A 26,260-nucleotide genomic window follows, 5' to 3' on the forward strand; every position below is an offset into this window, starting at 1 on the left:
GCCATTATCTAGCTAGCAAGCTTCAGTTGCTCTGGGACAGAATTAATTCTCCTCAAAATACCTTTTGCAAAATATCTTTCTGAAAGGCCCGGGGTGGGGGAGGGGCCCGTGTTTTAACAAAGCAAAACGAAAAGGCCTCTCCTGGAGCACCTGCCGCTCTCCCTGGTTTCCATAGAAACGCCAAACAGCCGCATGGGAGCCTTGCGGAGGAGCTGGGCCCTCGCCGCCGGCGGGAGCGGGAGCCTCGGCTTATCGGGAGCGGGGAAGCGACTCGGAAACTGCCCGTGGGTTGGGGGGGGGGATACTGGTTGGGGCAGCCGGCCGTGGAGACCAGGCTGTGGGGTAGTAACTTTGTGGGTGGGGAGAGAAGAAGAGCTCCCCATGCAAGAGGAGGAACGGGGTTCGTCTGCCGCTGCTCCTGATGGCCTCGTTACCGCTCGGTGAGAGGAATTCCCTTTGCACATGCACAGAGGTGCTCTCGTCTCCGTTGCGGTGCAAGAGCGCCAACTTGGCCCCGCGACCCGTGGGTGCCCCGGGGACGTGGGTGCCATGCAGCGTGCAGTGACCCTGTGGGTGCTCGGCACCTTCATGGGGAATTTTGTGGGTGCTCAGGGAGTTGGCATCTTTGTTGCGGTGCCAGGTTTTTGGGAGCTCAAAGGCCTGTTTCTTACAGGGTTATGTTCACCTGGGAATGCTGTGCTTGGCTGGAGGGTGAATAGCGAGGGGAAGCAGCTGGAGGGTATGGGAACTGTTGGTTTAGATTTTGGAAGGGGAAGGGTGCCCAATGTGTGTGTTTGTGTGTGTGTATTGATGTGATCAAGCAGTGCTTCCCTGTCTAATGACCTGAGCTGCTTTGTGCCTGGCACTGAAAGAAAAAGCACTTTTAAACAATGATTTCCAAAATGAAAAGCGCATTTTAAGTTTGCAAAAAGAGCATAAACAGTGCAGGGGCACCTTTGGGTCAGCTCAGCTGTTAGTGGTCTGTCCGAACCCAAGTGAGCATCCCTGAAAAGCTTCTGGGAAAAGGTAGGTTTATCAACGGACTCCAACAAGAATAAGCAGTATTGGGTGCAGATCCATCCTGCCCTGCCAAATAAAAATGCATAGCTAACTTAGGGACGCGGGTGGCGCTGTGGGTTAAAGCCTCAGCGCCTAGGGCTTGCCGATCGAAAGGTCGGCGGTTCGAATCCCCGCGGCGGGGTGCGCTCCCGTTGTTCGGTCCCAGCGCCTGCCAACCTAGCAGTTCGAAAGCACTCTCGGGTGCAAGTAGATAAATAGGGACCGCTTACTAGCGGAAAGGTAAACGGCGTTTCCGTGTGCGGCTCTGGCTCGCCAGAGCAGTGATGTCACGCTGGCCACGTGACCCGGAAGTGTCTTCGGACAGCGCTGGCCCCCGGCCTCTTTGAGTGAGATGGGCGCACAACCCTAGAGTCTGTCAAGACTGGCCCGTACGGGCAGGGGTACCTTTACCTTTTTAACTGAGGTTCTGCCCCCTAACAAAAGGCCTGCCCCCCCCCAAAAAAAATCCTGGCTAGATTTATTAACAGAATAGAATAGAATAGAAAGTGGACAGCTGCCATAGGTTGTATGATGCGGGTGTCTGTCTCCAGATTATATTCTGTCATAAAATCCTATATGGGATATTGATGTGGAGAGGAGGGCTCTCTAGTTTAGCTGCAACAGTGAGCTTGTCACCTTGTCCCTGCAGGTGGCTGTGCGGTGCGCCATGACTGACATACCTGTTCACTGTGAGTTGCTGGACAGGCAGTGGAGCTGGCACCAAGAATATGCAGGTGATTGACCGCGGAGCTGCTTATTGGGACAACCAAGATCCAGATTCTCTGGGAATGTACTGCTTTGCACAAATATATTGTTTCAGCGACCAATATTTTGAAAGGATTTGGAATTCATGTCCCTGATTTGAGGGAATTGAAAGAGGGCAGGGGTAGATTAACTTGTGGGGTACTATAAAAAGCTAACTAAAGTAGTAACACCTTGCCTTTCTGTTTGTAAGCCCTGCTCACTTCCTCACCAGACTCTGGTAACCACACATTTGCAAGGTTTCTTTTCCAGAGCTATATGGGCTGGGTTTCGAGAAATGGAAGCTGAGTTTGCCAGGATGCCAAATATTCTTCTCAGCGTACAATGCTTGTATAGCAGCCCCCCAGAAATACATGGGATATGTATTCAGTTCAGTTTTGAAGAGGCTGTCGTGACCCATAAATGGTGGACATGTTTACTCCAAATTCTCAACTGGTTGCAGACACCACACAGTGGGCAAAGGCTACAGTGACCCCTAAAGGGTGTTTGGGGTAGGGTGGCAGTCAAAGGAATGTAAGTGCTTTGTGGTAGTCTCTGCAGCTGCCATGAGAGGCAAAGCTGATGCTCTCTCACTTCACCACAAGCACACACCTCTCCTGTCCCAAAAATAAATCCAGTCTTAAAGAAGAGCAAGACCTAGAACAAGAGTGGGGAACCTCATTATGCCCATTCTATTATGCCCTCCCTATTTTGCCAGCCAGGCCACACCCACCTGCTCTACGACACCTGATGTCATATATGAAGTCACTTGTGAGGTATGTAAGGTTGAAGCTTTGCCAAAAAGGCGTTTGCTGGCCTGCAAAGCCCTTTTCAAAGCACAGGGCGAGATAGTGCTTTGAGTGAGGCTTCTGAAAACACACTATTTTCTGCAGCGCTTTGAAAAGAGCTTCTGAAGATCCAAGAACAAGCCAATCGTCCTAGAAGAAACAGTGGTCATGGGAGTTGCAGATTTGTCCGTGTTAAGAATAAGAATAAGAATAAGAATATATTATTTATACCCCGCCCATCTGGCTGAGTTTCCCTAGCCACTCTGGGCATCTCCCAACAGAATACTAAAAACACGATAAAACATCAAACATTAAAAACTTCCCTAAACAGGGCTGCCTTCAGATGTCTTCTAAAAGTCAGGTAGTTGTTTGTTTCCTTGACATCTGATGGGAGGGCATTCCACAGGGCAGGCACCACTACCAAGAAGGCCCTCTGCCTGGTTCCCTGTAACCTCACTCCTCACTCGGAGGAGGACCTCAGTGTCCGGGCTGAACGATGGGGGTGGAGACACTTCTTCAGGTATACAGGACTGAGGCCGTTTAGGGCTTTAAAGGTCAGCACCAACACTTTGAATTGTGTTCGGAAACGTACTGGGAGCCAATGTAGGTCTTTCAGGACCAGTGTTATATGGTCTTGGCAGCCACTCCCAGTCACCAGTCTAGCTGCCGCATTCTGTTTGACTTTTATTGGGTCATTTTTGCTGCATTTGCCTTTGGAGTAGGGCAATCCCCTGGAAGTCTTGTGGGGCTGCATTCCTTTTGGAGTCATAGGATCTTTTAACAATCTCAGTGTTTCTTTTGGTCTCTCGCAGTTGGGCCCAAAGTGTAAAGCAGGAGGGGACAGCGACGCTGGAGGGGGCAGGAGGACCAGCAGAGGAGGTAAGGTAGCAGCTACTCCAAGATTTCTACTCCATGCTTCCTAGGTCCAAGAGGTGCCTTCAGGGCAAAAGGTTGCCTGCAGCAGCCTTTCCCAACCTCATGCCCTTCTTCACACAGTGTACAATTGAACTACAGAACTCCTTCCCACAGGAAGCAGTGATGGCCACCGATGGATTTAAGAGAGGATTGGGCAAATTCGTGGAGGATAAGGATTCCAGTGGCTGCTGGCCATGATGACTTTGCTCTACCTTCATGCTTATTGTGGTTGTTGTTTAGTCGTGTCCGACTCTTCATGAGCCCATGGACCAGAGCACGCCAGGCACACCTGTCTTCCATTGTCTCCCGCAGTTTGGTCAGGCTCATGCTGGTAACTTCAAGAACACTGCCCAACCATCTCGTCCTCTGTCTTCCCCTTCTCCTTGGGCCCTCCATCTTTCCCAACATTAGGGTCTTTTCCAGGGAGTCTTCTCTTCTCATGAGGTGGCCAAAGTATTCAGCTTCAGGATCTGTCCTTTCAGTGAGCACTAAGGGCTGATTTCTTTCAGAATGGATGTGTTTGATCTTCTTGCAGTCCATGGGACTCTCAAGAGTCTCCTCCAGCACCATAATTCAAAAGCATCAATTCTTCTGCGATCAGCCTTCTTTATGGTTCAGCTCTCACTTCCATACATCACTACGGGGAAACCATAGCTTTAACTATACGGACCTTTGTCGGCAAGGTGATGTCTCTGCTTTTTAAGATGCTGTCTAGGTTTGTCCACCTTCATGGTGGAAGGCACAGTAAGGCTTTTGAATGCCTGTTGCTGGAAACCACAGGAGGGGAGACTACCAATCCAGTCAGGACTGGGGCTGGGGCATTATCTTAATATTGTTTCAGGCAGCAAAATGTTTTAGGTTAGCCTTAAAGAGCAAGCGAGGTTGCCCATGCATAGTACATACTGACAAATATTGTATTCAGTGTTGCACCAGCAGGGTTCCACTGACACAGGGGGGACTTCTGCTTCCTTTCCTCCTCCTGCATGCCCCAAAATCTGCTCTGGAGGCTCCTCCAACGCACTGGAACTAATTTTGAGGGTGCACCAAGGGGGCAGGGGACAAAAGAAAAAGAGGAGGCTCTAGATCAGGGGTCAGCAACCTTTTTCACCCTGGGCCGGTCCTCCATCCTTCAGACCTTGTGGGGGGCCGGGCTATATTTTGAAAAAAATAATAATGAACGAATTCCTATGCCCCACAATAACCCAGAGATGCATTTTAAATAAAAGCACATGTTCTACTCATGTAAAAACACCAGGCAGGCCCCACAAATAACCCAGAGATGCATTTTAAAGAAAAGGACACATTCTACTCATGCAAAAACATGCTGATTCCCGGACCGTCCACGGGCCAGATTGAGAAGGCGATTGGGCTGCATCCGACCCCTGGGTCTTAGGCTGCCTACCTTTGCTCTAGATCATGTACAGAAATCTGTTGCACCAACAAAGCTGCAGTGTTGGATACGGCCCTAAGTGAGAGATCCATTATCTCCTGCCTCTTCCATTCTTAAGTCACAGCAGGAATGAGTCCTGCTTCTTCAGGTGTGCTTTTCTGTATCATAATATGCCTTAGACTAGCCATGTAGTCCCCTAATGTGCCATTTGAACCCTTGTTCTTTTAAATGTTCCTCATCCAACTGTAATCAGTTGGCAGATTGAAGCCTGACGGAGATGCCCCCTCCAACGTTGAACGTACACAGCTGCACCCCACTCGCCGCCATCCATCCACCGCTCCCAATACCAGCAGGTATAGACCAGAAGGTGAGTTGCCAAGATACTGCCAGGGGTTCTGTGCCGTGGGTAGATGTCCATGTGATTTGCTATCCCCTCTAGATTTGCTTTATTATTTTAGTTTGTTTATTGATCCTCTTTGTGTTGTTTTCCTTTCTTATTTTTGCAGTTTCTAAGTAGTGCACATAATTTTGGGGGGGAAGTATACAATGGGCAAGTTCAATTACCGTATTTTTCGCTCTATAAGACGCACCAGACCACAAGACGCACCCAGTTTTTGGAAGAGGAAAACAAGAAAAAATATATTCTGAATCTCAGAAGCCAGGAAAGCAAGAGGGATCGCTGCGCAGTGAAAGCAGCAATTCCTCTTGCTGTTCTGGCTTCTGGGATAGCTGCGCAGCCTGCATTCGCTCCATAAGATGCACACACATTTCCTCTTACTTTTTAGGAGAGAAAAAGTGAGTGTTATAGAGCAAAAAATACGGTAAAATTAAACATGGAAACAAAGCTTCCTTAAAATGGATGCTGAAGTAGAAAGGTCTTTGTAACATGCCTGACATTCAACAGGGAGAAGGCCTGTCTGATTTCAGCTGGGAGGGATTTCTACAGAATCAGGCCCCCAACACCAAATTCATAACTCCTGGTGGATATGAGTCATGCATCCAAGGCATGTTCCCATCAGGCTCCTACAGGTTCTTTACGGTTGATAGTGTGTGCTGGCTATAAATCCTTGTCTAATTGGACTTTCTGGTTGACAGCTGGTACAAGGTGGGCAATAGATATTTCACACTATATCTATTGCAAACTGGGCAATAGATATAGGACACAATACTGTGGTACCTCGGTTTAAGAACAGTTCTGTTTACGAATGATTCGGTTTACAAACTCCACAAAACCGAAAGTAGTGTCCCGGTTAGAGAACTTTACTTCGGTGTAAGAATGGAATCCGAAAGGTGGAAGGGCACTGGTGGCGGGAGGCCTCATTAGGGAAAGCGTGCCTTGGTTTAAGAACAGTTTTGGTTTCAGAATGGACTTCTGGTACAGTTTAAGTTCGTAAACCGGGGTCGAACTTAATCCATTCCAGTGATCTGTTCAACTCCCGGAACCATTCAAAAACCAAGGCGCGGCTTACGATTGGCTGCAGGAGCTCCTGCACTCAATCAGAAGCCATGGAAGCCGCGTCGGACGTTCGGCTTCCCAAAAACATTCACAAACTGGAACACTCAGTTCCAGGTTTGCGGTGTTTGGGAGCCAATTTGTTCAGGAGCCAAGCCTTTCGACAACCAAGGTACCACTGCTTGGTGTGAGGTAGGTGCTAAGAGGTCACAAAGGTTGGAAAGCCTAGCTAGGCTCCTCCCCTTCTTCTTCTTTTTCATTCCAGGAGATGCAACCTCTCTGATAGAGGGACGCTCACCTCGCAGCATCAACTTCAACTCTTCCTTCAACCCAGAGCGCCTCAAGCAAGCCAGGCAGTTTGTGGAGAGAGCCATCAAGGTGAGTCGCCTTGGCTCACCTGGTCTCTGCCTTTTTAGTCTTCACCCTGCCTGTTTCCCCCTCTTCTGTAGCCTTGGTTGGATGGGTCAACCCAGCCCAATGGGGAGGATATTACTATTACTATTATTATTACAGTGGTGCCCCGCAAGACGAATGCCTCGCAAGATGGAAAACCCGCTAGACGAAAGGGTTTTCCGTTTTTCAATGCGTTTCTCAGGACGAATTTCTCTATGGGCTTGCTTCGCAAGACGAAAATGTCTTGCGATTCTTGCGGGTTTTTTTCGCTCCCCACCCCCTTTTTCTAAGGCACTAAGCTGCTAATAGCCTTTTAGCAGCTGATCCGCTAATCCCTTAAGGCTTTAATAGCCGCTAATAGCCGCTAAACCGCTAATAGCGCTAATCCGCTAATCCGCTAATAGGTTGCTTCGCAAGACCAAAAAACCGCTAGACGAAGAGACTCGCGGAACGGATTCTTTTCGTCTTGCGAGGCACCACTGTATTATTATCATCATCATCATCATCATCATCGTCACTGAGGGGAGATTCCCTGCCTTACCTCCCCGCTGCATGGCAAAGTTGATAATCCTCTCCTGTTACCCCATAGCAAAGGAAGATCTTCATGGTGAACGGCCCTTACCCCGTGATTCGGAGACGGCTGCTTGGCAGGGGTTGGGTGGAGAGGAAGTTTCCCAAGGTGGTTAAAGTAGTGAATAAGCGAGAACGTCCGCCTGATGGGGAGCAGGATGAAGATGGTGATGACAGTGATGGGCCTGAGGACGGTAAGGCCACCAGCCCCTCGCAACTTCTCTTTTAATTTTATTGAACAAAATTTGTATACCGTCTGACTGTATATTTACAAAAGAGGAAACCTTCTAGGCGATTTACAAACGTGTAAAATTAAGCATTGAGATTCTCAATTAGAACCACGTAAAAAGAGGTATTTCATAAAATCATATCGCTGTAGCGTTGGAAGGGACCTCAAGGAGCATCTAGCCCAACCCTCTGCAATGGTATTTAAAAACATTCGAAAGTTTGTTTTGAATTTTTGGAAGAATCTCAGATGTACACGCACCAGATATGTTCATCTGTCCTGCTCCAAATAAACCCATGCACGCTATAAAAACAGGTGCAAAGCTACTAAGAGAGAGACTTAGGTTTGACATGGCATGGGCACTAGCCAATCGGTGCCCATCACAACTGGCTTTCATTTGTTCAGTGTGAAACACTGAAAAGCCAAGCTATATTTTGTCCTAGGATTGGAAATGTGTGTGTATGTGTGTTGAGGGCACTAATAGTACTTTCAAACTACCTCCACCTCTCTTAAAATGTCACCTCTGACTTTACACTGTTTCCTATGGGTTACTTAACCTTCTCAAATGGCCATTGTTTGGACCTAAAAGAGCTTGCAGTGAACTGTGTAAAAGTGCTACAAGGAAACACAGAATGGTATTATTACTATGTTTTCCTAAGCGTGAGGTTTGTGTTGGCAACACAGCAAGGGAAAGCACAGCAAAATAGCTACGTTTGTGAAGACTGAAGAAAATAATGTAAAACTTGCAGTAAAAATGGACTATATTAGGTTGGGTGGAAAAAACGCTCTTAGATTTCACTTGGCATTTTTGTAACAAGAAAAAGATGTAACTGATGTAAATATTGCTCCAGATTTTGGAAGGAAACCACTGGCAACCTGTACACATTTGCTAATATAATAGCACTCTGCACTATTTTCCTAATTTAGCCTCTTCAGAGACTGCATTCTGCAACTTAAATTTATAAAATTAAGTGTGACCCCAGAGTCGGTCACGACTGGACCTAATGGTCAGAGGTCCCTTTACTTTTACCTTTAAGTATCATTAGGTGTGTTTCTGCGATTCTGCATTTAACATTTGTGTGTGTGTATAGATCTATAAAATTAAAACCCATGCTGCCTTTCTATCAATGATTTGAAGGTGGTCATCAGTTTCAAAGTGATTTACAAAAATAACAAAATAATTAAATATAATAATAATTAAATATAAATATATGAGCAGCCATCTTTTTATGGTCTTACCCACAGTAATAAGCACTTTAAATACAGTTTCAGTGTGTCCAAGAAGGAGACTGCTCCCTGGTAATGACTGTGAGTGACCCTTGACTCCGCTGTTTTCCTTCACAGATGAGGAGGAAGAAGGGGAAGATGAACAGGATGATTCCATTGATAGTACCTATAGCCTTATGGTTAGTTTGATGTGATGGTGAACTTACCCCTAAACGCTTCCTTCAAGCAGCTAAACCTTTCCCTCCACAATTCTGGTTCCTGCAAAAGCCCGTTGAGGACTGCACAAACACACAGGGCAGTTTAAAGTGGATTTGATGCATGCTTTTCATGCCTTCCGCACCACCTTGTCCTCATCCAGGTTGCAGCCCACATTCCCCCCACCTCCGTCTAATTCAGATTTCCCCAATATCAGTAGATCCATACTAAGGCAATAGAGGCCAACCAAATGTGACAAGGCAGTGTGCAAGCTTTCCAGGTTCTATTGTTAATAGCATGCACACTATTCTGTGACGTTTTGGTTGGCCTTATACAGTGGTACCTCGGTTTTCGGGCATCTCAGAAGCCGAATGATTCGGAACGCAGACACTGAAAACCTGGAAGCAATTGCTTCCATTTTCAAACACGCCTCGGAAGTCGAATGGCTTCTGGGGCGTGTTTCTCCATTTATTCAATGGATTTTGCCAACTGCCCATCGATCCTCGGTTTTTGAACATTTCAGAAGTCGAACGGTCTTCCAGAACGGGTTACATTCAAAATCTGAGGTTCCACTGTATACAGTTCAATTTCAAACACTCGTGTTGTTGTTCATGGACAAAAACACACATGGAAAAATCGGATATGTGTACAACAAAAGAACAGTGGCTAGAAAAACTGATGAGCTATGCGGAATTGGCCAAGTTGACATATAAACTGTGTGACGAGGACAATCGTGACTTCAAGGTAGAATGGGAGCCTTTTACAAATTATCTAAAAAGACAACAAAATGATCTGGACTCCTTGGCAGGCCTTGAATAAACATCCACAAATTTATTTGTGGAATATATGATAGATAAGGCAATGATACGTACAATTCTACAATATGTAGAGAACAATATGTGCAAAGAAACCAGAGAGAGGAACTGAGGGAAGTCCGGGGGGGGGGGGGAGGGGAAAATAGTAGCTAGTGACTGGACCAAGGTGACCCAGTGAGCTATATGGCTTTGTAGAGATGTGAATCTGGGTCTCCTCAATCCTAATCAGACTTTCTAACCGCTGCAAAACACATGCTGTCTGTTTGATCATCATAGACCCCCTCCTTGTGTTCTTCAGCATCACCTAGATTTATTCAGGATTTGGGTTTTTTTCCATTTATACATCATTTCTCAAATAGAAAAAGGTCCTTAAGTGATTTACAGTCAAATGAAAACAAAAAAACAAAAACAGTAATATGAGAATTATTTTAAAAATATTTAACAGTGCAACACCATATTGTGAGATCTGCCCAAATGCTTTGGGGGGAAATGTCTTCACCTGGTGCCAAAAAAGATGACAAGGTTAATACCAGGTGGGCCTCCCTAGAGAGAGCAGAAAAGACCTGTCTGGCCATTGGCACCCTCCAGACCTCCCTTGGAGGTGGCATGCAGAGAAGGGCTTCAGATGATGATTCAAATATATAAAAGGATGTCACATAGAGGAGGGAGAAAGGTTGTTTTCTGCTGCTCCAGAGAAGCGGACACGGAGCAATGGATCCAAACTACAAGAAAGAAGATTCCACCTAAACCTTAGGAAGAACTTCCTGACAGTAAGAGCTGTTCGACAGTGGAATGTGCTGCCAAGGAGTGTGGTGGAGTCTCCTTCTTTGGAGGTCTTTAAGCAGAGGCTTGACAACCATATGTCAGGAGTGCTCTGATGGTGTTTCCTGCTTGGCAGGGGGTTGGACTCGATGGCCCTTGTGGTCTCTTCCAACTCTATGATTCTATGATTCTATGATCTCAGGGTGTCAGTTTTTAGGTATAATGGTCCTGAACCATATAAGGCCATATAACGGTCAAAACCAGCACTTTGAATTGGGTCTGGACAAAAATTGGAAGCCAGTGCTGTTGGGCCACCATCATGCCACCTTGTTCCAATCAATAATTTAGCTGCCTGTTCATATTTCACCTTTCCCAACAACAGATCTGTCACCTGCACCCAGTTCCCTCCCCCCACCTTGTTGTTGTTGTTGTTTTAACCAGCTTCTGTGCTGTTTCACTAGGCTTCCGCGTTTACTTTTCACCCTCCCTCTTTCCCTGGCAGTCAAGGTTGGTTCGCAATCAGATCCCCTATTTCATCTGGACCAACCGGCGTGATGTCATTGACTGCCGCCTCCTGCGCAAAGATCAGATGATGAACCACTATGCCAAGGCGGGCACCTTCACCACCAAGGTGGGCAGAGTTTTTGCTTCCTGGGCCACGCTAGCAGACTGCGAATGGCGCTTTGAGTTGGGAAAAGGAATCTGCAGGATCTGGGCCCAACCGGCTTGTGTATGTGTGCTGTGGGGACTTGGGAAATTAAGCTACTGCAAAGGCATCCATCCTTTCTTTCTCAGGTAGGGCTGTGTCTGAACCTGCGGAACCTGCCATGGTTTGACCAGGCTGATGCCGATACCTTTTTCCCACGTTGTTACCGCCTTGGAGCTGAAGATGAAAAGCATGCCTTTATTGGTGAGAACTGTTCACAATGCTCTCCTTCGGTGGGGTGGGGAAGAGAAGGGAACTCCATGACTCTAGCACAATGGGCACAATGGGATGAGAGATGCCTTATACCAGTGTAAAGGACCACCATGTTTTGGGATATGCTTTCTACTTTGATGCTTTGTCTTAGTGCAGTAGGAAGTCTTGTCAAGGTGTTTAGCTAATCACAGTAGGGGCCATGCAGTATTCTCCAAGATAGCAAACAAATGAACAAATTTGTATCCCTAAATGTTTTCACTTTTCTGCTTAAAGCAGCGGAGCTCTCAGTTTTTGCCCCAAAGTTGATTATCTCCCTTCGTTAGATGACGGATTCTCAGTCTCTTCCTTGGAGGATCTGGGAGAGATTATAGCTGCTACTTTCAAGAGCCTAATAAAGTCAAGAAAACACATGTTTGACCCTCCTTTTTTGGGGGGGGGGTATTTATAACAGCAACATCATCAGAGATACTTAATTTGGTTTCATGATCAGTAAGAAAAGTAAAGGTACAGGTAAAGGTACCCTTGACCGTTAGGTCCAGTCACAGACAACTCTGGGGTTGTGCACTTATCTCACTCTATAGACCGAGAGAGCCGGCGTTCGTCTGCAGACAGTTTCCGGGTCATGTGGCCAGCATGACTAAGCCGCTTCTGGCGAACCAGAGCAGCACACGGAAATGCCGTTTACCTTCCCGCCGGAGCAGTACCTATTTATCTACTTGCACTTTGACGTGTTTTTGAACTGCTTGGTTGGCAGGAGCAGGGACTGAACAGGAGCTCACCCTATCATGGGGATTCAAACCGCCGACCCTCTGATCAGCAAGCCCTAGGCTCTGTGGTTTAGACCACAGTGCCCCCCATGTCCCAAGTAAGGAAAGCATTAGACCCCAATTCACACTGCAATTCTGAAAGAAAGGCATAAAGGACGGAGTAGAGCAGGGTGGATAATATTTATTCTTCACAGGAGACTGTGGAGACACACTTTGTATAGTTACAGGCACAAATCTTTCCCACAGTTTATTTCCTCCTTCCCACCGAGTTGCTTTCCCATTGGTTAGAGTAACTTCAGTTTCTATCCTACCTCAGGGCAATAGTTTTAAAATACTGTACAAAAAAAGCTGAATTAATTGGCCAATTAAAAATAGGTTATGCAAGCTAACACATATCAGGTTGCTTCTGTTGTTGTTGCTGCTGTTACTATACGTGGCACTTTTCAGAGTGTCTTAAGAAAAAAACCACCCTGTCCTCATGGAGCTTACAATCTAAATGGTGACAGGACAGGAAACTAAGGAGAGGGGAGGCAAGTAAAGAAAGGGCAATACCTACCACCATAGTGTAGGATCCTGCCCAGGGAAATGGCTCCCATGCCATTAGTAGAAAGTGTGACTGGATCGTAGAATCATAGAATCATAGAGTTGGAAGAGACCACAAGGGCCATCGAGTCCAACCCCCTGCCAAGAAGGAAACACCATCAGAGCACTCCTGACATATGGTTGTCAAGCCTCTGCTTAAAGACCTCCAAAGAAGGAGACTCCACCACACTTCTTGGCAGCAAATTCCACTGTCGAACAGCTCTTACTGTCAGGAAGTTCTTCCTAATGTTTAGGTGGAATCTTCTTTCTTGTAGTTTGGATCCATTGCTCCGTGTCTGCTTCTCTGGAGCAGCAGAAAACAACCTTTCTCCCTCCTCTATGTGACATCCTTTTATATATTTGAACATGGCTATCACACCACCCCTTAACCTCCTCCCCTCCAGGCCAAACACGCCCAGCCCCCCCAGCCGCTCCCCACAAGGCATCGCCTCCAGGCCCCCGACCCCAGAAACATTGCAAGTTCTTGTTTGGCTTACTTTTAAATGAGTAAGATTAATCCCTGTGAAAGAGTCTTTAATAAGCTTGTAGAAAAGAAAAGAACGTTATTCAGCTCTGTGTAAATTATGTCCCATTTAAATGGTTACCCATCATGAGTCCTTAGGATGGGGTGAAATAGAAATGAAAACAAATACTTCCCCCCTCTGGATTCTCACCCGAGAATTATGTGTCCTCCCTCCCTTTTATGGTAGAGGATTTCCAGCTCACCGCAGCCAGGAGCCTTCTCAAAGTGGTGGTGAAACGATACTGGAATGAACCCAACATGACAAGACTGGATGCTAATCAGAATGAGCCCCCAAATTTCCCAGAGACTCCAGGTAAGCGGTAGGAGCTGTGTGTTCAAAAAAGGAACAGCCACATAGATTTCTCTACTGCCGTCTCCAGCGAGTACCTGGAGAAGGTCCTAGATGGGAGAGCGGAACATGTGATAAATTGCCTTTCTCTTGAAATTCTTGCTAATGCCATCAGTTGTGTTCTAGGGGAGACTATTGAGAAGTGGCTATGGTCTACAAAATTAGCCCCGTGGCTTTTTCTCTAAGATATTTTTCACAGCTGAGTGATCCTTCTCTTGTCTATGGTTGAGTTGGTCTTCTCTGTTTAAGAAGAGAGAATGGGGTAGAGGTGTTTGACATGCAAATGAACTTTCTTTTCAATGGAGATTAGATCAGAAACTAATTGAAGCATGAGCTTGCTTCAAGTCTTCCATGTGAAAATGTCCTAAGAAAGAAGTGCTATGGAGTTCTTTATCTGAAGTGAGCTGGGTGGGTAGGTGTAGCTTTTAGGCTCTCCCAGATCACTGATCACTTTTTCCAAGTCATTTTCCAACCACCACTCCTCAGTGTCCAGCCAGACCCTGACAACTGGGAATCTGTTTGTTTGTAAAAAAAAAGACCTAGGTCTCTGTTTGTGACTGGTTTTGTGTGTGTTGCTTGTTGGGATACTGCCAGGGAGACAAAGTCCATCATGACTCCACGTCGTCTCCGGACGTCCATCGATCTCCCGCAGACACTCAGTATCAGCAATTAGTGACACGAGCTCCAGAAATAGCTTGCCACATTCCAGAGCCAATGCACGCTCTATCAGCAGATAATGCACAGCGAAAGATGCACTCAGGAGAGCATTATTTACAAGTTTATTTCTGCGTTGATCAGAACAAAGAAAAACATGACTGCCTGCTTCAGTGTTCCGGCACCGAGAGAAACAAAGACACAACAGAAACATCCTGTGAAACAGGAAATACGCAGGCTGTGACACAAACATCCTGCTCCCTTTTAAGGTGGAACGGAAATATCCTAACATTGCTTTGATTTCAGACACTCCAAGTGTCCCTATTTTTCAGGGACAGTCCTAGATTTATGGAAACCATCCTGCTTTCTGATTTGATCCTGAAATGTCCCACTTTTCTTTAGGCTGTCCCTATTTTCATCAGAGAAATGTTAGAGGATATGGAGTTGTGTGACTCCTGAACTATCTTACGGCAGCCCTGTATAGGGAAGTTGTGTGTGTGTGTGTGTGTGTGTAAAAATGTTGGAAGCCACCCAGAGTGGCTTGGGCAACCCAGTCAGACAGGTGGGGTGTAAATAGTAAAATTATTATTATAATTGAATAGAATGTCCCTATTTTCATGGGAGAAATGTTGGAAGGTCTGTGATTTACAGGGAGCAGCAGAAACAGTATCTCAGGCAGTCTTGCTTTCTGTGCCTTGCATAACTGGCTCAACAACCCTTCGTTTTCCAAAGTCAAGCAGTACACCAGCCGGAAGAAAGGGGTCCTGCTCTCATCCCAGCTGATTGAGACTGCGATACATGCCTGCGAGGAACACATGAGCAGCTTGAGGCACCAGGACATTGACAGAGAATCTGGCTCTCCTTTGCTAATGAAAAAGTCACACTGGGAAAAGTTTCTACATGGCTACTACCAACTAGCCCAGTAAGTATAGGAGATGTTGGAATATACCACACAGCAAAAACATCTGTTCTTGAACCCGGAAAGCCCCAATTTCAGAACTGGATCTTTGTGCAAATTTGTGTCCGTTTGCATAGAGTGGAATCTGCCAAGTTGACTTTAACTTGGGCAAGGAGACTGCATCTTCCTCTCGTCTCTCCACGCCGCTCTCAAAGCCCCCCCCCCCAAAAAAAAAACTTTATTTGAGGGTATTCTGAAGGCTGGAGGTAGGCAGTGGAAGCTGAAATAATGTTGCACAAGCGGAAGTCCATTCTGTTTATGGACAGCACCTGGGTGCAACCTGTTCTGTGTGTATGTGCTCATTTCACTTTAGCAATATTTGCCGCCCCTCTTTATGTTTTTTGCAGAATCATTTTAGGAAAGAAGGTTTGACGCACATACAGATTTTGCATTTAGGGCGCTTGGTTTTGTAGCTTGCCCCTGACAAAAGAGGACACACCGGGCAGGACTGAACCACAAACTTTGTGTCATTATCTTCTCTGCAGCCCCTGCCTTTCTCCTTCCTCCTTGCTCTCTTCCTGCCCTTCCTCCCCCCTCTGATCATCCTTGGGAATTGGGGTCATGTGATCACGAGGGCAGCCTACATAAACTCTGAAGGGACAATCTTCTAACACAAACAGGGGAATAAACTACACCTATCAGGATTACAGCAACTGGGTATGTAGAGGAAGATACAGGGAAAGGGGAACTTGAGGGAAGGACTGGGGTTTGTATTGTGTAAAGAAATTTTTACTCCCTGACTACTGGAAGGTCCTGCCAGGTTAAACCTGGATTTTTTTCTAGGGGCATTGAGTAGAAACTCCTTGAACACCTTTCATTTCCTTCACAATTGTGAGCCAGTGTGGTGTAGCGGTTAAGAGTGGTAGACTCGTAATCTGGTGAACCGGGTTCGATTCCCCACTCCTCCACATGCTGCTGCCGGGTGACCTTGGGCCAGTCACACTTCTTTGAAGTCTCTCAGCCCCACTCACCTCACAGAGTGTTTGTTGTGGAGGAGGAAGGGAAGGGAGAATGTTAGCCGCTTTGAGACTCCTGAAGGGGAGTGAAAGGCGGGATATCAAATCCAAACTCCTCCTCCTCCACAATTGTGAGAGCTGGAAATGTTGCTCTATTTTCAAACAAAATTTTGCAGGAATCAGCAGACTGAGAAGTGTCCATGCAGAAATTGGTTATGTAGGTTATGTGAACTGTGTTACGTGAATTAGGCAGTTTTGCTCATCTTTACATGCTTATGCTCTTAATCTCTCTCTCTCTTTTTGTTTCTGCTTTGTTTTTAATCATCAAAAACTGGGGACGATAAATTGGAGGGCTGTGTCTGAAAGACTGAAGGGAAATGACTGTCGGACCTGACTATGAAGGCCCTAGGCATGGGAAACAATGGAGAGAGGAAGGGATTGCAGTTGAAATCTGAGCCACCTGGAAGGTTCTCCCAGGTGCTCTATAGCACCTGAGACGTTGTGGTTGAAAATGCTCACGTATCCCAAGCCCAGGGATGGGGAACCTACAGCCTACTCTATGTTGTTGGGCTAAACGCCTATAGGGTGGTATCCCATTGAAGTAGTTCCATCAGCACAAGGACTTTCTCTCCTCTCCTCAGTGGCGTAGCGTGGGGGGTGCAGGGGGGGCCGGCCGTACCGGGCGCAACATCTGGGGGGGGGGCCGCGCTCGCACTCGCAGCTCTCTGCCCCTACCTGGCTCACTCACTCTCTCTCACTGCAGTGCTGGCTGTGCGAATCCGATCCAAGCCGCCGGGTCGCCGCCCACTGTGGAGGGGAGGGTGCCAGGCGTGCGGTGTGGTGCGGAGAGAGAGCGAGGGACTATCTGGGGGAGGGACAGTGCAGCGGGGGGGGGCGCAAATTACTTGCCTTGCCCTGGGTTAGGGGGCGCAAATTACTTGCCTTGCCCCGGGTGCTGACAACCCATGCTACGCCACTGCCTCTCCTGCTTCCACACTGTCTCCACATATCCTCCAGAGGGTTGGGATAACCCCAAGAACAGATTTAGGGGGTGCATAGGGGAAGGGGGGGGGGAGTTCATGATGCAGCCAGAAGTTCTTACGCAAATGGAACTATGTTGTTGGATACTGCCCACAATCCCTCGACATGTTGGCCATGCTGGCTGTGGCTGATAGGCGTTAGAGTCTAATAATATCTAGAGAGCCACAAGTTCCCTCTGCGAGGGCAAGGGCTGTAAACCTGTTAATGGTGAAATGGTCTATTAGGAGGCCATATTCTGTGATTTACCACTCGGTCATAACCGTGCCAGTTTCTAGATAAAGCTGTGGTCGAGTCCGTTATACAGCTTGTTTCTAGAATAGTTGCCTGTCCCGACCAAACAGATCGTGCTGGCAGGAGAACGGGTGGGGTCCTTGCTCTGAGTGTTTGTGTTTGCAGCGAGGGGGCACAGATGGTGCAGACGGGTGCCCACGTCGAGCGGTGCGAAGATGTCCTTCAGCGACTGGCAAAGGTCGTCCCGCAGCTGGACATGGAAGGGGACAGGAACATATGGATTGTGAAGCCAGGAGCCAAGTCCCGGGGCAGAGGTGAGAGAAGCGGTGCTGTATATGGAGGGGAGTTGATAATCCAAAAGAGCATATAAGGGGGAGACTGGGGGGGAAATGGACTTGGCAAAGGGCTTGTTCACGCTGGGCTTCTTCCTGAGCAGTGGCACCCTGACCACATCCCTATTGTGCCCTTCTTGAGTTTGCTGCTGTTAAAAAATCTGGGTTGCTAAGGCACTGTGCACAACTGGTGCAGCCCTCACCCAGCAGGCTTAGAGAGGAGAGGGCAGTGGCGTAGCGTGGGGGGTGCAGGGGGGGCCGGCCGCACCGGGGGCAACATCTGGGGGGGGGGCGCTCGCACTCGCAGCTCTCTGCCCCTACCTGGCTCACTCACTCTCTCTCACTGCAGTGCTGGCTGTGCGAATCCGATCCGAGCCGCCGGGTCGCCGCCCACTGTGGAGGGGAGGGTGCCAGGCGTGCGGTGCGGAGAGAGAGTGAGGGACTATCTGGGGGAGGGACAGTGCAGCGGGGGGGGGGGGGGCGCAAATTACTTGCCTTGCCCCGGGTTAGGGGGCGCAAATTACTTGCCTTGCCCCGGGTGCTGACAACCCATGCTACGCCACTGGGAGAGGGTGTGCTGTCTTGATAGCCAGCAGTTGAAACGTGAGGAGGTTTTTTTTGGCCTCTCTATTGAGTTCACACAATCAAATGAGACAGTGAAGGCTGACTGAGAAGGGACTTGCTTACTGCAGTGAATGCTGCCTGTCCTAGTGGCAGATTGCTCAGGTTGCTCAGAATTAACCCCCAACTATGAATCAGCCTTATAGGGCGAGAGCCAAAGGGTTTGTTTCCTCCTGCCCCCCCCCCCTTTTCACTCCAAAAAGCTTTTCTTTTTTGTGTTGTGACTTTCAGATCGTAAGCCCAAAGGCAGATCCTTTCCTATCATTGACATTTGTTAGCCTTTCTTAGGGTTGCCATACATCCAGAATTTCCTGGACATAGCCAGTATTCAGCCCTCAAGTGGAAATGGCAGCCCGTGTCGGTAGTGTAGATTTTGGTGATTTTCACCGGTGTGGTGTAGTGGTTAAGAGCGGTGGACTCGTAATCTGGTGAACCGGGTTCGCTTCCCCGCTCCTCCACATGCAGCTGCTGGGTGACCTTGGGCCAGTCACACTTCTCTGAAGCCTCTCAGCCTCACTCACCTCACAGAGTGCTTGTTGTGGGGGAGGAAGGGAAAGGAGAGGAGAATGTTAGCCGCTTTGAGACTCCTTCGGGTAGTGATAAAGTGGGATATCAAATCCAAACTCCTCCTCCTCTTTTTCTTCTTCTTCTTCTTCATTAAAGTTTTGTGTCCAGATTTTCACTTTTTTAAATAAGGCAACCCTAGGCCCTTTCTGGAACCGTTTTTTGTTGTTGCTGCCAAAGATAAAAATGCATTATGTTAGTCCTGCCACGACAACCTGATTATGCAGGGCTCCTGATCCTGGCATGATACGACTGCCACCTTTGTGAGTTTCGCAGCTACCCTAGAAGTTCTCTTTGTTGAGTGGAGGTTGGACACCAGTAACACAAAACATGCACTTTGTGTCTCTTGCCATCTGCACTGCATCGGCTGTGGAAAGGGTGTTGTCTACCTAGCTTGGCTTCTGCAGAAAGGGTGCCTGAGCTTTCCGCTTTGCTCTGAACTGCTCTGATAGCAAGGATGTGGGGATGGAACGGACGTGGGTCTGTCATGATCATGAGGGCTTTTGTTTCTTTCCCACAGGCATCATGTGCATGGACCGCTTGGAGGAAATAGTGAAGCTGGTGGACTGCGACCCCATGATCGTAAAGGACGGCAAGTGGGTGGTGCAGAAATACATTGAGACGCCCCTGCTCATCTTTGGCACCAAGTTTGATCTGCGCCAGTGGTTCCTGGTGACCGACTGGAACCCACTGACCATCTGGTTTTACCAGCATAGCTACATCCGCTTCTCCACACAGCCCTTTTCCCTACACAAACTGGACACGTGAGTGTTGCATTGCTTATCTTCTCCAAGGCTGGATACAGCTGGATGTGTGTGGTTGATGTTTGTGTGTGTGTGTGTGTGTGTGTGAGAGAGAGAGAGAGAGAGAGAGATGCTGCTGCTTTGTGAAGACTTTGTTCTGTGCATGCCACTCACAGTCTTAAATAGTCTGGTTGATGTCCCATGAAGATCCACAGAAGAGCATCTGCCTTGCATGCAGAATGGTCTCAGGCTTATGCATTGGCATCTCCAGGTAGGACTGAGAATCTCTCCAGCCTGAATCCCTGGAGAGCTGCTGCCAGTCTGTGCTGACAATACTGAGCTAGGTGGACCATTGGCCTGACAGTATAAAGCAACTTTCTGTGCTCTTCTAAATTCTGCAGGATCATCCCAGTTACAGTGGTACCTCAGGTTACATACGCTTCAGGTTACAGACTCAGAAATAGTGCTTCAGGTTAAGAACTTTGCTTCAGGATGAGAACAGAAATCGGGCTCCGGCGGCGCGGCAGCAGCGGGAGGCCCCACCCATTAGCTAAAGTGGTGCTTCAGGTTAAGAACAGTTTCAGGTTAAGTATGGACCTCTGGAACCAATTAAGTACTTAACTTGAGGTACCACTGTATTATTCCCAGGTAAATAGTTTGTGAACTACAGCTCTGACCATTTAAGCAGATTACAGACCTGCCTGAAACCTTGGGAAGCTCCATATATGTTTTTGTGTGTGTTGTGTTTTAATTCTCTCTTGATAAGGCACCTTGTGAGGGCAATGTGCCCTGATGAGCAGGTGAGAAATCTGTTGTGTGAAATTAAATATATCAGCGCTCTCATACAGACCAGCGTGCTCTGCAAACATTGCCAAAGCAACTTGACCAGCCTAATGTAACCGGCAAAAGGCATGTGATGGTAGCTGGGCACTGAATATCTTGGAGAGCCCCAAGAGAGGGCAGCTGAGGGTGGAGAAGAAATGGAGGGTGGGAGAAAGGAAAAAAGAACTGGTGGAGGAGGAGTGAATATCTAGTATGAGCATGAAAAAGGAGTTGGGAGCCTGGGTGTGGTTGCCGTAATAAGGAGAAAGTATTTTGGGGAGGGATGACGATAGGGCTTGTTCAGAAAGCCACAAGGGCACTGTGGGGCTAAAGTAGAGGGAAATGAGGTTTCTGGGGAAGGGAGAATGCAGAGCAATGCAGAGCAGTCATGCCTTGCGCTTTGCTGGAGCCTAGCAGGGGAGAAGGGGACGCGGGTGGCGCTGTGGGTAAAACCTCAGCGCCTAGGACTTGCCGATCACATGGTCGGCGGTTCGAATCCCCGCGGCGGGGTGCGCTCCCATTGTTCGGTCCCAGCGCCTGCCAACCTAGCAGTTCGAAAGCACTCTTAAGTGCAAGTAGATAAATAGGGACCGCTTACCAGCGGGAAGGTAAACGGCATTCCGTGTGCTGCGCTGGCTTGCCAGAGCAGCGATGTCACGCTGGCCACGTGACCCGGAAGTGTCTGCGGACAGCGCTGGCTCCCGGCCTCTAGAGTGAGATGAGCGCACAACCCTAGAGTCTGGCAAGACTGGCCCGTACGGGCAGGGGTACCTTTACCTTTACTAGCAGGGGAGAAATGCCCAAGAAGTACTGTGGTTACCACGCTGGTAAGTCAGCCGTCAGGGGCAGAGCTCTTCCTTGTGAACAGGACTTCTTTGGAATGCAGAATGAGGCTTCTTTGACAGCAGTACATACAGGGAAGAAGTATCCCTGATCACCATAGATGGGAAGAGTTTAGAATGGGGAGCAGCTCAGGGGGCGAGCCTCTGTTTTGCATGAAGGAGGTGCCATGTTCAGTCCCCAGAATCTCCTGGTAAGGCTGGGAAAGCCCCCTTTCCAAAATCCTTGAGTGCTGCTGCACTCCTGCCCCTATAGATGACGCTGAGCTAGATGGGCTGGCTCTGCCTAAGGCAGATTTCCTGTGTTCCTATTGTGGCTTAGCAGAAATGGAACACACACCTCCCGGGCCCCAATCCTGTATTGTTACCCGATGCACCTGCCCCTTGTGGACTGATCTTACCCTCCTCTCCAACCCAGCTCCATCCACCTGTGCAACAACTCCATCCAGAAGCACTACGAGAACTCGTTGAACCGCCACTCTGAGCTGCCCCGCGACAACATGTGGTCGTCCGAGCAGTTCAAGGCCCACCTGCGACAGATGGGGGCCCCCGAGGCGTGGTCCACGGTGATTGTGCCCGGCATGAAGGCCGCGATCATTCACGCCATGCAGACCTCGCAGGACTTGGTGGAATTCCGCAAAAACAGCTTTGAGCTCTACGGCGCAGACTTCCTGTTTGGAGAAGATTATCAGCCGTGGCTGATTGAGATCAATGCCAGCCCCACCATGGCAGCCTCCACTGCCATCACTACCCGCCTTTGCGCCAGTGTGCAGGAGGACACCTTGCGTGTGGTCATCGATCGCAAGTACGATCGCAACTGCAACACGGGAGATTTTGAGCTCATCTACAAACAGGTTAGTGCACAGGGCCCAGCTGCCTCTTAGCCTCAGGGACTGGGATTAGCTGCTTGGATAAAGCATCTCCCCAGTCTGCTTTATTTGCCTTGCACTGGCTCTGCCTCCCTTTCCTTTGGGTTCTTGCTCTGCCACCATCTGGTAGCCTTCAATGCAGATGGCTCATCCTTTCTGCACTGAGGGTTTGCAGGCTGATTAGGTGCCCGAGGAGCCAGCTGGCAGGAATGGCCAACAGAAAGCTAAGGGAGCTCATTCAGAGCTGTCTCCAGTGCCTCATGGAATGGGACAGGACCTCAAGGCAGGCCTGAGTTTCTTCTTACGAAGTGTGCCTTGATTGGTTGGGAGGCGGCACCACACACAGACTTCTCCTTTCTTCCTATATATATAGAAACCTAAGGCTGTTGTCATGTTTGCAGTTCACGTGGCCACCAGTAGGTGACCATGCCAACTCCAGTATGACGAACACAGGCAGGAGAGCAAGGAAGCACTGCTGGTGGCAGCTCAGGAAGGAAGGAGAGGCACTTCACAGAGCGGTTTAGCAAGCTGTTATGAAGCATCCCTTGCCCTCTGTCGAAAGGTGTTTGGGCTTGGGATGCGCTGTGAGGGGAGGAGCAGTGTAAAGAGAGTGGGGTTTGGTCAGGTGTGGGAGAAGGGCAGCTGGCAAAGGGGTTGGTGGACAGGCCGGGTGAGTGGAGCAAGCAAGCTTGGCAACCTCTAGTTGCTAGTCCAACCCAGTGCAGTGGAGAAATCTCATGCTCTTCCTACCGAGCCTTCCAGACTGGAAGCAAACACTGTTCTGAATGTACCTCCTGCATAACTGCAGTGGATGGCCTCCTCTGGGTCATTCTGGTGTGGCTTTGCATCAGGTGGAGTTGGATCATTCCTTCACTCTGGTGCAGAGATGCTCCAGAATTACCTATTCTTGGAGGGAGCTTATGGGAAGGAGCATCACAGGACCCTTTTTAATAATTCGTTTTTTTGCAAGCACCCTAGTAGTTCTCTCGAGACACGCTGTAGCATGTATGTGGGCACAGTTTGGGAACAGCTTCTTTGGGCCTCCTCTGCACCAGACACAGATGCATCCCAGGGACCATTTCTGCTTGATAACAACAACAACAACAACAACAATTTATTATTTATAACCATAGCTGTCAACTTTTCCCTTTTCTTTTTTTTTTTTAAATATAATTTTTATTCAGTTTACAAATAAGACAAATTAATACAATTCAAACAATTTATAAAACCATTCTCTCATTTTTTGACTTCCCTCAACTTGGCTGGTACTCCTTCCCTTCTCAATTTTCCACACATTTCTTAGTTCTTATCTACTTCTTAAATTAAATCTGCTTTCAATCCATAATTTTAACTTTCTTTTTTACAAAGCTTCACTAAACGTTACAAGCGTTATTTGTTTTTCACCTAAATTATGCATATATTCTGAAAATTTTTCCCATTCTTCAATAAATCTCTGATCTTGTCAATTCCTAATTCTTCCTGTCATTCTATCCAGTTCTGCAAAGCCCATCATTTTCATTCTCCATTCTTCCAGTGTTGGTAGTTCTTCTTGTTTCCATTTCAGGGCTAACAATATTCTCGCTGCTTTTCCCTTTTCTTGCGAGGAATCCTATTCAGAAGAAGGGAATTTCTCTTACAAAAAGGGAAAAGTTGACAGCTATGTTTATACCCTGCCCATCTGGCTGAGTTTCCCCAACTACTCTGGGCAGCTCCCAACAGAATATTAAAAACACAATACAACATCAAACATTAACAACTTCCCTAAACAGGGCTGCCTTCAGATGTCTTCTAAAAGCCAGATAGTTGTTGTATTTCCTTGACATTTGATGGGAGGGCTTTCCACAGGGCGGGGGCCACTACCAAGAAGGCCCTTTGCCTGGTTCCCTGTAACCTCTCTCCTCGCAGTGAGGGAACCACCCGATGGCCCTTGGAGCTGGACCTCAGTGTCCAGTGATGAAACCATATCCCCGAAGCCCCGTCTCAGGATATCTCTCTCAGCCTTGTGGCAGCTTTGCAAGCCAGGGCCGACGAGAATCCCTGCTGCCCCTCTGAGCTCGAGGGGTGCTTGGCAGCCTCACCCTGTTTCCCTCTTCTCCCCACAGGCAGCTGTGGAAATCCCTCAGTACGTTGGCACTAGCCTTTTGGTAGAAGGCTCCACCGTCAAGAGGCCTCCGCTCCAGAGAAGCCCCGTGCCAGGCGACGCCAGGAACAGCAACGGGCCGCAGCTGCCCAAGCCCAAGCTGATCTACCGGCGCAGTAACCAGGATACTCCACGAGCCCCCACCCCGTGCTGGGCGTCCGCCAACAGCAAGGCGACCGAGCCTGTGGCTCCTGGGAAGGAGAACAAAGTCCGTGAGAAGGCGCCCGGCAGCAAGGTCCCCGATTCGACGTCCGCAAGGTTCAAGCTGCCCAGCAAGCTCAAGGCAGACCCCCGCAACCGGAAGGTGCTGATGGCCCATAGCATGGCTACCACCACGGTTGTCCCGGGGGGCAAGTTGTCCGGCCCGGCTCAGCTCTGTGCCACGTCCAGCTCCCAGAGCCTAGCCCCCCAGGAGACCGTCCTCCACCAGGCCAAGGATCCCAAAGGCGCCAGCGCGGTGGCTCCGGTGCCCAGCAAGGCAGCCCCGATGCCAGGTAGGGAGCTGTGGCTGAAGATGCGGTCGCAGGAAATGGGTTCTCTCCCCCTCTCTCCTGAGCTGGCGGCCTCTCGCGCTCCCTTCTCTGCCGCCTACCCCGTGAGGCTCAGGGTGCAGCAGCACCTGCGGAACTTGATGCACAGCATTCCTGTGCCCCCAAATCCCCCGTCCCCCCCGGGCATGGATTTAGCTTCGGCCACCGAACTCACTGCCATCAGAGCGTCTATGATCAGGAGGCGGCAGCAGAGGGAGGGCAGGAGCCCCCATTGACCCAGGAGCAGCCCTCGTTTGGGGCTTGTCGCCGCAGGCAGGAATCATGCTACATATATATAAATAGATATATATATTTATAGGGTCTGGGCAGCACTTCTTAACGTGGGGTTGTACGGAGAGGGAATCATGTTTTCTTAAGAGCTAGACTCTCCATTCCAATAAAGGACTTTGAAGGAACGTTGGCCACAGTGTGTGATGGCAGGGAGTGGGCCAGAGGAGGAGGTCGGATGAACCGCCTTTGGCATTTGTGTGGAGGGCAAAACTAAGGCTCCGTTTGCTAGGGGCAAGGCGGGCAGGGAAGTGCTAGGAGTCAAGAGCAACGCAGGGACTAAGGGAGGTGGGGAGAAACCATGATACAAAGGGAAGAACTTTGTATCCTGGTTCTCAGAACCTTCTTTGCCTCTCGGGTGTCCTTGGAATCAAACAGTTTCCCACGAGTGTACAGTGGTACCTTGGAAGTCGAACAGAATCCGTTCTGGAAGTCCGTTCGACTTCCAAAACATTCAGAAACCAAAGCGTGGCAGCCAATCAGAAGCCCCATCGGACATTCAGGTTCCAAAGAACGTTCGCAAACCGGAACACTCACTTCTGGGTTTGTGGTGTTTGGGAGCCAAAATGTCCGAGTACCAAGGCGTTTGGGATCTAAGGTACGACTGTATTTAGGATCATTTGCCTTCTTTGAAATGGATGTTTTGGGATGGGCCATACCCACAATGGCAGCCATTTGTCGAATGGGTCCTCCCCTTACCCCCCTGTCGGCAGCCATCTTGTTTTTTTTCTCAGTACATTCCCAATGTGCCCCCAAAACCCAAAAGTTGGCGACTCCTGATGTAGGGATTGCTTGGTTCCAAGCCCACTGGAACAGAGTGGGCTGAATCTCAGACACAGGAAATTACGTGACTCGAGAGATCAGAAGCATGTGGGATTTAGGCAAGGAGGCTAGCCTATGGGCATGCAAGCAGGTTGCCCAAACAGCCAGTTGAACAACCCTGCCTTGCCACCCACAGCCAAGCTCTGCAGTATACGACATTTACCACCATCCTCCCA

General features: G+C 48.7%; 1 protein-coding gene across 3 annotated transcripts in view; it reads left to right on the forward strand.

Moving 5' to 3' along the window:
* The window catches only part of TTLL3 (tubulin tyrosine ligase like 3), a 35,371-nt gene that overhangs the window by 1,444 nt on the left and 7,667 nt on the right, over positions 1-26,260 (forward strand). For 2 of the 3 annotated variants that reach the window (XM_083424902.1, XM_083424903.1), the window contains exons 2-15: positions 1,709-1,793; positions 3,401-3,467; positions 5,147-5,260; positions 6,612-6,724; positions 7,329-7,503; positions 8,880-8,941; positions 11,037-11,165; positions 11,330-11,444; positions 13,513-13,638; positions 15,061-15,250; positions 17,680-17,828; positions 19,552-19,795; positions 21,854-22,289; positions 24,407-24,938. In XM_083424902.1, the coding sequence (XP_083281028.1) occupies positions 1,788-1,793; positions 3,401-3,467; positions 5,147-5,260; positions 6,612-6,724; positions 7,329-7,503; positions 8,880-8,941; positions 11,037-11,165; positions 11,330-11,444; positions 13,513-13,638; positions 15,061-15,250; positions 17,680-17,828; positions 19,552-19,795; positions 21,854-22,289; positions 24,407-24,938 (2,458 nt within the window). In that variant the 5' untranslated portion in view covers positions 1,709-1,787. Of the gene's footprint in view, positions 1-191; positions 441-1,708; positions 1,794-3,400; positions 3,468-5,146; positions 5,261-6,611; positions 6,725-7,328; positions 7,504-8,879; positions 8,942-11,036; positions 11,166-11,329; positions 11,445-13,512; positions 13,639-15,060; positions 15,251-17,679; positions 17,829-19,551; positions 19,796-21,853; positions 22,290-24,406; positions 25,391-26,260 lie in introns of those variants that run through there. The other variant, XM_083424904.1, reaches the window with a different exon arrangement.

Source organism: Podarcis tiliguerta, assembly GCF_965153285.1.
Source record: "Podarcis tiliguerta genome assembly, chromosome: 2".
In the NCBI taxonomy this organism is placed as follows: Eukaryota; Metazoa; Chordata; class Lepidosauria; order Squamata; family Lacertidae; genus Podarcis; species Podarcis tiliguerta.